Consider the following 12,577-nt stretch of genomic DNA (forward strand, 5'->3'; position numbering starts at 1 on the left):
AATCTCCACTGATCAATCTATGATTGAGAATAAGAAACCATCAGACTTTAAGGGCAGAAATATTTACCTTTTATTAACACCCAGAGACAGAAATTTATACTGTGGGGAGAAGCTTCTGTAAGGATTGGTCATCTCTTCCACTCTTTCCTTTTCATCATCCTGCTGCCTGCTGACCCAGACCTTAATCTCTGTGCAACCAGCAGTTACTGACTGCTTTGCATGATACACCGACAGTAAGTCTTTTCCACATCATCAGACACAATTACCTGACCTTCCCTACTGTTCTGCCAATGCGCTGGCTCACCTGATGATAAAAATAATTACCTAGTGCCAAGTCAGCTGTAATAACTATATTGCTGGTACGATATGCACATTGTTTTAATTAAGGCAAATACACTATGTAACTGAAAGGTATTTGATGCAGGACATAAGAGTTTTCTGGGTTTTGTATCTAAAGCCTTTGGCAGTACATATGCTCCATACCCATAACTGTGTAGATTATACTGTAAAAATCCCAAAGGATTCCATTACGCTTTTAATAGCACAGGTTAGAAAATAACACTACCAACTAATGTGATTAATGCAAGAGAGCATTTTAAAACCAAATGTCATTTTCTTAAAATACAGAAAGAGGAAAAATAAGGAACTCGTTCAAAGGTATGTGAATAGTGGCAATTTGAGTGAAATGTTAATTCTGCATGGGAGAGCTTGAGCTCATTGTCATTTAGGGTGTTTTTATGGTTAATGTTACAGTTTTACATTGTAGCTTCTCATTTCTTTGTGAAGAAGGTAGAACTGAACAAATTACATTGGTGTATGAAAATACTGGTAATACCTGATTTTGCTAAGGGAGACATTTTTTTGCCTTGACATAGTTATTAGTTTAAATAACTTCCTTTTAAAAAATCTGTGTAACGAATGGTCCCCAGAGACTGAGGAGTTGCACTTTTAGGCCTCTAGGGGTCAGCATAACTCGAAGGAAGAGCAAGCGCGGCGAGTAAGAAAAAGCAAGCACGCACAGGTGGGCGGGGCACAGGTGGGCGGGCGATTGAGGTGGGGTGGAGGGAGGAATGCGAGGTGGCAGCGTAAGGTCCACTGAAAGCGAGGACCACGAGTACAGCGGAAGCTGACTCTACAGTCAGTCCACACAGTGTTCCGCTCTGTGTTCTGCAGAAACCTGGGGACCCAAATCACTGAATAATATGTTGCCTATCGCATCAACTCCCTCGAAACTACCGACAGTATTTGTACGATCTCCTTCATACACGCTGAAAATAATTTATTTATTTATTTTTTAAAGGATTTATTTATTTTAGAGAGGGGAGGGGCAGTGGGAGAGGGAGAGAGAATCCCAAGCAGATTCCCCACTGAGTGCGGAGTCCAACGTGGGGTTCTTCTACCCCATGGCCCCGAGATCGTGACCTGAGCTGAAATCAGGAGTTGGAGCTTAACTGACTGAGCCACACAGGTGCCCCATCGTTTACTTTCTGTAATGTCTGTTTTGGCCCTTTGGATTTAGACCACTGAGATGTGAGAGTTAAGCACCACAAAGTGATTCTCCCCAGTGTAATGGCTTTTCAGTTTGAAAGATTTTATTTTTAAATAATCTCCACACCCGACGTGGGGCCCGAACTTGCAACCCTGAGATTAAGAGCTTCATGTTCTACTGACTGAGCCAGCCAGGCACCCCTGAAATTATTATTTGAAGGCTAGAATGATCTGAGGGGTTGGCTATCCCTCTCTAAGGTACTAAATGGTGGGTTTTATTCTTTTCACCTGTAAACCATTCAGTACTACCTGCAGAAGTGTGGTGATTATAATCATACATTTTGGAAGAAACTCATTAGCAAAACTCGCAGTATCATGCTCTCACTGCACCGTATCAATCTCAGAGACGTGTGGAGTGCTGAAATTTAAGGAGGGGTAATGAACAGCACAAGCACACCTCCTTTCTACTTCCTGCTAGATTTCCCTGTGTATCTGGACAACACTCTTGCGGACCACAGCTGATAAATAACTGTCTGCCTCAGTTGATGACAACCACACAGTGAGAATTTAACAGTGTTGGCAATCATTTATGCTATGGGGGAAAAAGAGCATTATATTTTTTCCTTCCTTTAAAGGGAGTGGAAGAGACAGCGTCTGGGCAGTTCGGTAACAGGTTTTGGGCATAAGAAAAGAAATCATTTCCTATTCCTCACAAACTTTGATTTACAAAAGAATGCTGGAAGCTAAAAGCCTTGTTGATTTATCATGTGAAGCAAAGAGTAATTTTTCTCCCCTTGTTAGGCTTTCATATAATCATGCTCACTGCCTATATGGGTGGCATTAAAGAATTTCTGAATAAAAATAATAATTTCTTGCTTTCAACCCTCATAATTCACATCAGCAAGCACCCTGCTGGGCGTTGATGCCTGCTACCAGTGATGCTCAATCTTTTTTGCACGCCACTTATCTGCCTCGCGCAGCTGCGTGTCCCATTGATCGCAATACCTGCAGGATAATGCGCCCGTAGGCGTTCTTTAGCAGATTAACCACATCCGCGTGAGACAGCCCATCCAAAGGTTGCCCATTAATGCTGACAATCCGATCTCCAACCTGGAAGTACAAAAGTGGTAGAAAATCACTATCATTAAGAAAAATTCAATTTGAGGAGAATGCTTAAAATTCTTTTTAAGTTGTATTTCCCATTTGTGGCTATTGTGAAGATTCTGTGTTTCTCCTGTGTATGCAAGTTCCAGAAGCATGAGGAATTTTTATGGCTTTCCCCAAATACAGACCAATCAGAGAAACAAGAAGGGGGTCAGGTTTGATTAGGGGAAGGCACGGCAGGCCACTTTTGTGTTTTGGCAATGGTGGTTCCCCAATAATAGTGGGGCATACAAATTAACTGTTCAATAAAGCTCTAATGAGGAAGCCAAATATTTTCTCCTTTATTTTTCTACCTAAGTTAAGATTAAGGGGCAGTGGGGAAAAAAAAAATCGTAAGAACGTTAATTCTTCTGGTTGAAGGACGATTCTAAGGTCAAATCTCCCTCAGGTGAAAATTAATTTTGGGTGAAATGAAGTGCTAAAAATGGTATGGGAGGCTTTGCAAATAAGCTGCAATTTCTTCTTTCACTGGGAAGCTTTGATACAAACAATAATATTTTTATATGCCCAGGGACCTAATGAATTTTAGGTGTAAACTTTCTCCAATGCATTTTGCCCTCAGCGTGGGTCTCTGTTGGAATTCCAACTTTAAATAAAGCGCCCATGGCTGCAACTTTGTCTCCCACCACATGCTGTTAGCATTTCACCATTTTCCTTTTGTTTACCTTAAGTTTCTGTGTACGGGCAGCCACACCACTGGCCTGAATCATGGCAATAAATATTGGGATATCTCCTAAGGGACTTCCTTTTCCTCCGGCGATACTGATTCCAAGGGCATCGCTGAGCTCCTAAAAAATAAGGAAAACACAGTGCTCATATATTTAATAAAAAATCACAACCTGATTGCTCCCGGATAGCTGTTGAACAAAATCCTTCCATGATGCAGGAGGCCAGGGTAACACAGGAGTTAAGTGCAGCGCCTCTGGAGTGGTAAAGAGACCTGTGTTTTCAGCTCTAGCACTTAATTAGCTGGGGGTGGGGAGGGTCTTAAGGCAGTTCCTTAACCTCTTAAGAGTTTCCATCTTTATGTTGATTTGAGGATTAAATGAGATGATATAGTGCATTCTTAGCCTACAGAAGAGGCTCAATAAAAGGCAACAGTAGGAGTAAAAACACACACAAAAATACAAAACAACCCTATGTTACTACTCAGTTTAGTGGCCAATTTTGATGCAGACTTGGCAAGTATGTTCTCATATGGTGTTTATGATTAAACTGCCACACATATCATGCTCTTCTGGGTGTGAACAAACACACTTGGCTCTAAAAGAGCTGCACGGCTGCATTACAACAAAGGATCTGAGAGGACACCCACTGGAATGATAACGGAGTTTGCAGGGAGAAGGAAGATGTGGCTGAAAGAGTCTGCTAAGATTAGGAGGTGAGGCAGCTTGATGCGCTCGGATCCTGGTGAAGAGATCCTGGCTCTCGTCCAGGTCTTCTCCACATTTGTATCACAGGGTTACTATTTTGAAAATCACGGAAAGAATGACTGACGTGTTCCACTTTCAGCGTGGTGGCATTTGCTCCACTATAGTAGCTCTCTCCTGCTGATTAAAATGCACAACTCCGTCAAGCACAGAAAACAACTACCTGAGGCTTCGGAAAAGTAAAGAAACAAATCGTGGTAGAGAGCCAAAACTTGGAGTAAAAGCAGCAGGGGGTGGATCGCCCCCTTCTTTTCCTGGCAGCGTTGTCCTGAGGGTGAGAGCTGGTCCAGGAGCTGGAAAGGTGGCGCAGTGTGACACTGATGTGGATGCCTCTCTTGCCCCATCTCGCCCCATCTTGCTGGTCAGAGGAACCAGGCGCGGGAGCCCCCGTGACTGGAGATAAAGGAAGAAAGCTGGAGCAGAGAGCACCACAGAATTCTCTGGCTTCGTTCTAAGTGACTCACGTGTGGGACCGACCAACACAGACCTGAGCTGGGAGGTGAACCCCCGCTCCTGGAAGGGGAGACAGAATTTGCAGTCTGAACCCGAATGGGCTGACTGCCTGCTAAACCATAAACGTCAGTACTCTTCTGAGTCTACACAGCGTTACATTCCCGAGGACCAAAACTACTCAGAATGCAAAGAAAATGTGACCAGTGTTTTTCAATTCTTTAAAATATGCAGGACGGGGTGCCTGGGTGGCTCAGTTGGTTAAGCGTCTGCCTTTGGCCCAGGTCATGATCCCTGGGTCCTGGGATCGAGTCCCACATCGGGCTCCCTGCTCAGCAAGGAGGCTGCTCCTCCCTCTGCCCTGCTTGTGCTCTCTCTCTCTTACTCTCTCTCAAATAAATAAATACATACATACATACATACATAAATGATGCAGGACATTTGAAAGTAAAAATTATAACAGTGGTTGGGTTCTCAATTTATGTAAATGTATACATATGATGACTATGGCATAAATATTAGTGGCGTGGGTGTGGTAAAGGGACTTACATGGTAGCAAGACTCCCGACATTTTAATTGATTATTGAAAAATATACACAGCTTAGGGTGCTTCAATTTTACCTCATAAAAGTGGAAGATGGGAAAAGAACAAAATGACAACAAAAACAATATATGAAAGAACTTTAAAAACTCATATCACATAAGTGTGAGGAATTATTCCTTACTATTACTAATATTACTAATGCTGCCATGTCATGCCTGTAAGAGAAGAATGGTGAAGCTGACCTCTCCAGTCACGGGTCATTTATATCCTGTTTTTGAACATATTTGTGTCTGGCTTATGTTTTTTGAATGCATCAACAGTAAAGCAATGCATGCAAAATGGCAAGATGAATTTCATCACAAAAGTTTCTGCTTGGAACATGTGTGGGAGAACACAGTTCTCTCTCCTGCTGGGAGTAGGCCTTTTTATAAAAGCCTGTAAAAAAAAAAAAAAGGCTGAAATGACTAAGGAAACATAAACTTATGGTTTATTTATTTATTTATTTTTAAAGATTTACCCATTTATTTGAGAGAGGGAAAGCACACATGAGCCTGAGTGGGAGGGGGAGAGGGAGAGAGACTCAAGCAGACTTTGCTGCTGAGCTCGGAGCCTGACATGGGGCTCAATCCCACTCTTGTGAGGTCACGACCTGAGCTGAAACCAAGAATCAGAGGCTCAACCAACTGCACCACCTGGGCACCTGCATAAAATGTTATTTTATAAACCTTGGAATGAGGAGAAATTTACGGAATAACTTGGCTTTGTTCAAATCCATCATAATGCTTCCGTAATTTATCCATAATTATGTACACATTTGGTAGATTTAACTTTCCTATCATAGGAACATCTGAGTTGCCACTCTGGTGGAAAGATACTAGGAACAAATGAAGCAGATTTACTACAAACTATAGTCAATAATAATGGATGCCACTTCCTGGACATCTATGACGCACTAGATACTATGCTAAGTATGCTATTTGCATTATCTCATTTAATCCACACAGTAAGATTGATCTTGTGAGTTAAGTGTTGTCATCCCCAGTCCACAGACGAGAAAACCTGAGTAACTTGCCAAGTCACAGAGCTAATAAATGGTAGAGTGCCTTCAAACACAGCTATGATTGATTCCAGAGAACTAAGCTATGCTGGATATCTCTTCACTGCAGCTGAACCATGATTATAACAAGGTCATAATTTCTTTTTTAAAGACTTCTTGAATCCCAAATTTAATGGTTGAAAGTGATCAAAATAAAAGTACTTTCCAATATTCTGGATATCACACAGGAGTTTGAAAATCAGGATTGGCAACTTTATGAACTTTAACACAACACACAATCTTCTCAAGAAGGCAATTTAGCAATATGTATAAAAGCCTTTAAGTAACAAATGTGGCTTTTGAATCAATAATTTCATTTCTAGGAACGAATCCTGAGGAAATCACCCATGATACATGAAACAAGAAAAACACAGATGTTGCTATAAAAGAGCAAAAGTTGAGAAATATGCTAATTGTTTACTAGGAGGAAGCAGCACATTTATATGATGGAATACTATGCAACTAATAAAAACCATGCTGTGTGCCATAAAAAAATACTAGAATGGCTAAAAGTTCATCCTTTCAAGTGAAGGAGACAGGGGAACCTGGGTGGCTCAGTTGGTTAAGTGTCTGACTCTTGATTTCGGCTCAGGCTGTGATCTCAGGGTGCTGGGATCAGGCCCTGCATTGGGCTCCATGCTTGGCATGGAGTCTGCTTGAGATTCTCTCCCTCTGCCCCTCCCCCTGCTCACACATGCTCTCCCTAAATAAATAAAATCTTAAAAAAAAAAAAGTGGAAAAAGACAAGCTACCAGAGTTTACTACACCATTTTTTTTTTTTTTGGTTTGTTTTATAAAACTTAAACACATGCACAAAACATAGTGGATGGGACATACCAAAAAATTCACAATGGTCCTCTATGTGGCTTTACTGTATTTTTCTAAGTCTATTTATGTTACACAGACCATTTAATGCCTTCAGTAACTTAAAAGAGCACAGTAACAATGCAAAAATGGTACTGAGGAGAAAATATATGTTTTAACGGAAATACAATACAAATCAGAAAAATAGCAAAATTATTGACCTACCCTGATGATCTCAACGGTCCTTGGTCCCATATCTGTGCCTATAAATAAGGAAGCAACACAATTAACTTTTTAAAATAAAGAGATAACACAGTTAGGATTTAAAATTCTCCTATAAAAATTTAAAAAAATAGTATAATTTTCTAGCTCTTTCGAGAGAGAATACAAACAGGTATTACATACTTTCTCAAAATCCCAACTGGCAACTACTGGTTAGGAGCTATTTTACTTTTTATTTTTTTACTTTTTTTTTTTTTTAACAATGAAGAGAACTTTAAAAAAAATTATTAACATATAATGTATTATTTGTTTCAGGGGTACAGGTCTGTGATTCATCAGTCTTACACAATTCAGAGCTCACCATAGCACATACCTTCCCCAATGTCCATCACCCAGCCACTCCATCCCTCCCACCCCGCCTCCACTCCAGCAACCCACAGTTTGTTTCCTGAGATTAAGAGTCTCTTATGGTTTGTCTCCCTCTCTGGTTTCGTCTTGTTCCATTTTTCCCTCCCTTCCCCTATGATACTCTGTCTTGTTTCTTAAATTTCTCGCATCAGTGAGATCATATGATAATTGTCTTTCTCTGATCGACTTATTTCACTTAGCATAATACCCTCTAGTTCCATGCACGTCGTTGCAAATGGCAAGATTTCGTTTTTTGATGGCTGCATAATATTCCATTGCGTGTGTGTGTGTGTGTGTTTGTACACACCACATTTTCTTTCTTCATTCATCTGTTGGACATCTAGGCTCTTTCCATAGTTTGGCTATTGTGGACATTGCTGCTATAAACATTGGGGTGCATGTGGTTAGGGGCTATTTTAAAGAGGCCCTCTCTTGAGGTAGATGTGGTCATAACCACGTGGTCTGACAGAAGCTGATGGGAGTACCAGCAGCTACGCAGGATATCACCATATATCCTAAGTGGCTCGGGGGATGGGCTATTTGTGTATCATTGTACATTTTCCTGCCCTAATCGAAGACAACCCTCTCCTCAAGGAAAGACTTAAAAGGACCTGCCCCACCCACAATGGTATATGCACTTTTGACTTTCCTTAAGTGACCTGTCATTTGAAATTTTTCTCTTTGGGAAATGGTTTTCTTTTATGAAGTAGTTTAGATTTCCACTTTTCCTGTTTTTCATGTGATTTGTGTACAGTTAAAGACACATTCCCAAAATGAGTCCCTATGGCTTTCGTTCCTTTAGAACAGGCTTTTCATCAAGCTTGGGGCTTAGGTGCACACGTTCGAAGATTTCGACGTGTCTGAGTTGAGGGTAAAGAGATTGTTTTTAAAAACTATTAATATTTTAAAAATTGGGTCACAGGATGGTGTTGCTGGTAGTGCATCCAAGTCATACCTGAACTTTTGGGGGAAGGATCTGTAGCTCTTTTTGTGCCAACCAGGTTTTGCAGGCTGGTGATGACAGGAGCCAGGGAGGGATGGAAGTTGCTGTGTGCGCTGTGCTGGCTTCCCTGGAAAGAAAGCCCGCCATCAGCTGCGCTCAGACACGAACTTGGTCTTAAAACTCCAGACTTAGTATTTTAATTACTGACATAGCCATAACCGTGTGATAGAAAATTCTGTAGAGGCTAAAACAGAAAACAGAAGTGACCCCTACTCACACCCTTACCACTCTAACCCAATACCATTTGACATTTTTCTTTTTTTTAATATATGTATTTTTTTCATTTTATTTATTTGTCAAGAGAGCGAGCGAGCACAAGCAGGGGAGCGGCAGGCAGAGCAGACAGAGGGAGAAGCAGGCTCCCCGCTGAGCAGGGAGCCCGATGTGGGGCTCGATCCCAGGACCCTGGGATCATGACCTAGCCGAAGGCATCCCATCATTTGACATTTTTCTATCGCCTTCCCCTTTATATGAGCTTTATATATATATAGTTTCAATCATCAAGATAGAAAACATGCAATAATTTAAGCTTTTCTTGCACCCCATGAAATCGAAAAACATTTTCCTAGGTTGTTACATAGTGTTTATATGTGATCAGTTAATGGCATATGAGTCAGTGGGGGTTACAGCCAACATTTATTACCTTATTACTCAAATGATCATTTTGCTAAAACAACTATCATAAAATCCTGACTAACAGCAACTTTCTCCTCAGTTATGGGAGAAAGCAGCAAATATCAAGGGAATATATTGTTTTAGGAATGGGTTAAATTTTTTTTCTCCAAGATTTTCCTGGAGTCAGTGGTAATGGAGCCCAATCTACTTCCATTATGTCCTTTTATTCATTCAAATAAATATTTGAGGTCTACATTGTATAGTCATGTATGGCTAGTAGCTATTCGATGAGAATCATATACACAGTGGAGGACCTTTCCAATGCAGAAAATAATGTAACCCCCCCACCCAAAAAGTAACCAATAATGAATAAAGAATGTCTTCTACTAAATTATCAAGGTTATACCTAATTGCCTCAAAATTTTAAGCTAAACCGGGCGCCTGGGTGGCTCAGTCGTTAAGTGTCTGCCTTCGGCTCAGGTCATGATCCCAGGATCCTGGGATCGAGTCCCACATCGGGCTCCCTGCTCGGCGGGAAGCCTGCTTCTCCCTCCCCCACTCCCCCTGCTTATGTTCCCTCTCTCACTGTGTCTCTCTCTGTCAAATAAATAAATAAAATCTTAAAAAAAAAAAAATTTTAAGCTAAACCTAAGATCACAATTATAATCTGATAAATTATAATTTGGCCCATTTCCTTAGTTCTATGATGCAAGTTGTTTAATATTTTAATTCCTTAAATATGAAAACATTCAAATGTACAGAAAAGGTGAATTATATAGTAGACACTCATATGCATGCCACTTAGATTCCACAATCAATATTTTGCTGGATTTTCTTTCTCACACACCCATTCATCTGTTCATCAGTGTTTAAAAATTCATTTCAAAGTAAGTGACAGACATCATATACTTCACAACGGATATATATATTTAAAGGAGTGTTTTCTATATTTTTCCTGAAAGGATATGATTTAAATCAATAGTGCTATAATAATATTCAGAATTGAGGGAGTATAGCATATTATAACTTTTGCCTAAAAAAATCTTAGAACAATGTGTTTGCCACGGCCTTTATAAATATGAACTGTGCCTGGAAGTGTTCCCTCAGTTATCTGAGGAAAAGATTTCTCAAGTGCTTTCCCATGACACACCGTCCTTTGAAGGGTAAAGGCACTCTTTTCTGGTTGGTGAAAAGACTTTTTAAAAAAAGAGGCTTGGTGGCCCCAAGAATAGATCTATCTTAGTGAACCCACTTTCCCTAGGCCAAGTCTAACAAATTATAATTCTCCTTGGCCCTCGGAAGAAGACATGTATCTCCTCATCTTATAACTGCCCAGAAAGAAATCCGTGCCCCTAGAGGGTCTGAAGGTGAAAATGTCTGGGAATGGGTTTTCTTTTTCTCCAGTCGGGTCATGGGCTGGTCTTCAGCTCGTGATAATGGAGGACATTTCCTTTTCACAGCCAGCTATGAGCCTTCTTTTAATTAGCCAAGTATCACTGCAGACTCTCGTTATCATCTCAGCCAAAATTTTAAGGACAAAGTAAGGATAAAACATATTTACTGTTTTCCTTAAAATTGAATTAAACTTCTACCCCCTAAGGTTAAAAATTCTGTGCAGGAAGGTTAGATAAAAGTGTCTGATACTTTGTTTTAGGTTTCTAAAATAGGACAGCTCACATTTACAGATGAGCTAAATGGTGATGGTAGTTTTATTGATATTTAATCATCGAGCTTCTAAATTTGTTAGCTCTGTATTTAACCTAAGTGTGAACTTTATTAATCACAAAGATGTTCTTATACATGTTCTTCAATGACAGAAATCTAGTTCTACCTACTACCTCATCCTTCAGTTCAAACTTTTCTTCTTTTTAAATTTTGTTTTATTATGTTATGTTAATCACCATACATTACATCATCAGTTTTTGATGTACTGTTTCATGATTCATTGTTTGCATATAACTCAAACTTTTCTTAAAACATTGGAATTCTTTGTATCCCTTTGTGCTTTTGCATATGCTATTCCATCTATCTGGGATGCCTTCTCCCTCTTTTCAACCTATCAAACTCCTTTTGCAGTGAGATCCGATGGAGTCTCCTCTGTGGCATCCTCCCATATTCTGCAAGGAAGAAAAATTTTATCCCCAGTATTGTTCAGTCTGAATTCTAACCTGCATACAACAAGGCTTTAGTGAAATCACTCAACAAGTGAATCTTCCACTAAGGAAGAAGCTCTGAGACAACTATTTTTGCATCTGAAATTCCCACTGTTGATACAAGTCTGCTCAGAATCATTATCAACCATTTGCTCCTGGAGTCCCCCTTCAGCACCGTGTCTTAGTATACATGATATTTGCTGCTCATTGCATAGGCCAGAAATGAAAAGAGAAAATATATTCTAAAATTTAACATGATGTTTATTGGGTTTCACTGTTTTGTTTTGTTTTTTTTTTTTTTTAAGATTTTTATTTATTTATTCATGAGAGACAGAGAGAGAGAGAGAGGCAGAGGGAGAAGCAGGCTCCCAAGGAGCAGAGAGCCCGATGCGGGACTCGATCCCAGGACTCTGGGATCATGACCTGAGCCGAAGGCAGACGCTCAACCATCTGAGCCACCCAGGCGCCCGGGTTTCACTGTTTTGAAGATTCTCTAAGATAGCTAGTCTGCGATCCTAGCTGAACAATGGTATTTTTCTTTACCCATTTTCTAATACCAGTGAAGCAAAGGAGGCAGTTCATAGCATCCCAGAAGCACCTGTGTGCTAACCACAAACTCAGAACGACTTGTGAACAAAAGCCTTGGAGAGGCTTTAAGTCTAAGGCAACTAGCGAGGGGACCAAAACTCATGCTTTTAACCTCAAGACAAAGGCCCATAAATAACCCACAAAGGAGATGGAGGTCACATGTTAAGTTTCTACAGCTTCATTATGTACCAAATGGGACAAACATATAGTCTACCATCTTGATTTTGTCAGCATTATCATAAAAACAAAACAAAAAACCCAAACTTTGAAATATACTTTGTTAAAAATAAAAGTGGCACTTACATCAGCCTTGCAAATAAACATAAGATGTTTGCTAACCTACAAAGTATCACCCATTAAGGCCTCCCTCTCAGAGGAGAACCCTCCACACTTGGCTCTCTTAGGAATATGCCATTAATTGCCCTCAGCATGTGTGAGTGGCTATTCACAAGTTAACTTTATAGCAATATTTAATTGAATGAATAGAACAATGTTGTGCTAATGAGGGTCAAATTGCCACCAGATGTTGCTGCTTTCTTTTTTTTAAATAAACACAGCTGTGTACATGCATGCATAGGCAATACAGAGCTACTAGTGGACGAGAAAAGTGGT

At 40.2% G+C, this 12,577-nt stretch overlaps 1 protein-coding gene across 8 annotated transcripts in view; it reads right to left on the reverse strand.

Moving 5' to 3' along the window:
- The window catches only part of PATJ (PATJ crumbs cell polarity complex component), a 353,127-nt gene that overhangs the window by 21,212 nt on the left and 319,338 nt on the right, over positions 1–12,577 (reverse strand). For 7 of the 8 annotated variants that reach the window (XM_035018405.1, XM_035018407.1, XM_035018410.1 and 4 more), the window contains 4 exons: positions 8,562–8,676; positions 7,202–7,239; positions 3,318–3,440; positions 2,494–2,598 (listed from right to left, as the gene is read on the reverse strand). In XM_035018405.1, coding sequence (XP_034874296.1) covers positions 2,494–2,598; positions 3,318–3,440; positions 7,202–7,239; positions 8,562–8,676 — 381 coding nt within the window. Of the gene's footprint in view, positions 1–2,493; positions 2,599–3,317; positions 3,441–5,074; positions 5,512–7,201; positions 7,240–8,561; positions 8,677–12,577 lie in introns of those variants that run through there. The other variant, XM_035018411.1, reaches the window with a different exon arrangement.

This window comes from Mirounga leonina, unplaced genomic scaffold (genome assembly GCF_011800145.1).
Source record: "Mirounga leonina isolate KUSES-001 unplaced genomic scaffold, KU_Mleo_1.0 Mir_173, whole genome shotgun sequence".
Lineage (NCBI taxonomy): Eukaryota > Metazoa > Chordata > Mammalia > Carnivora > Phocidae > Mirounga > Mirounga leonina.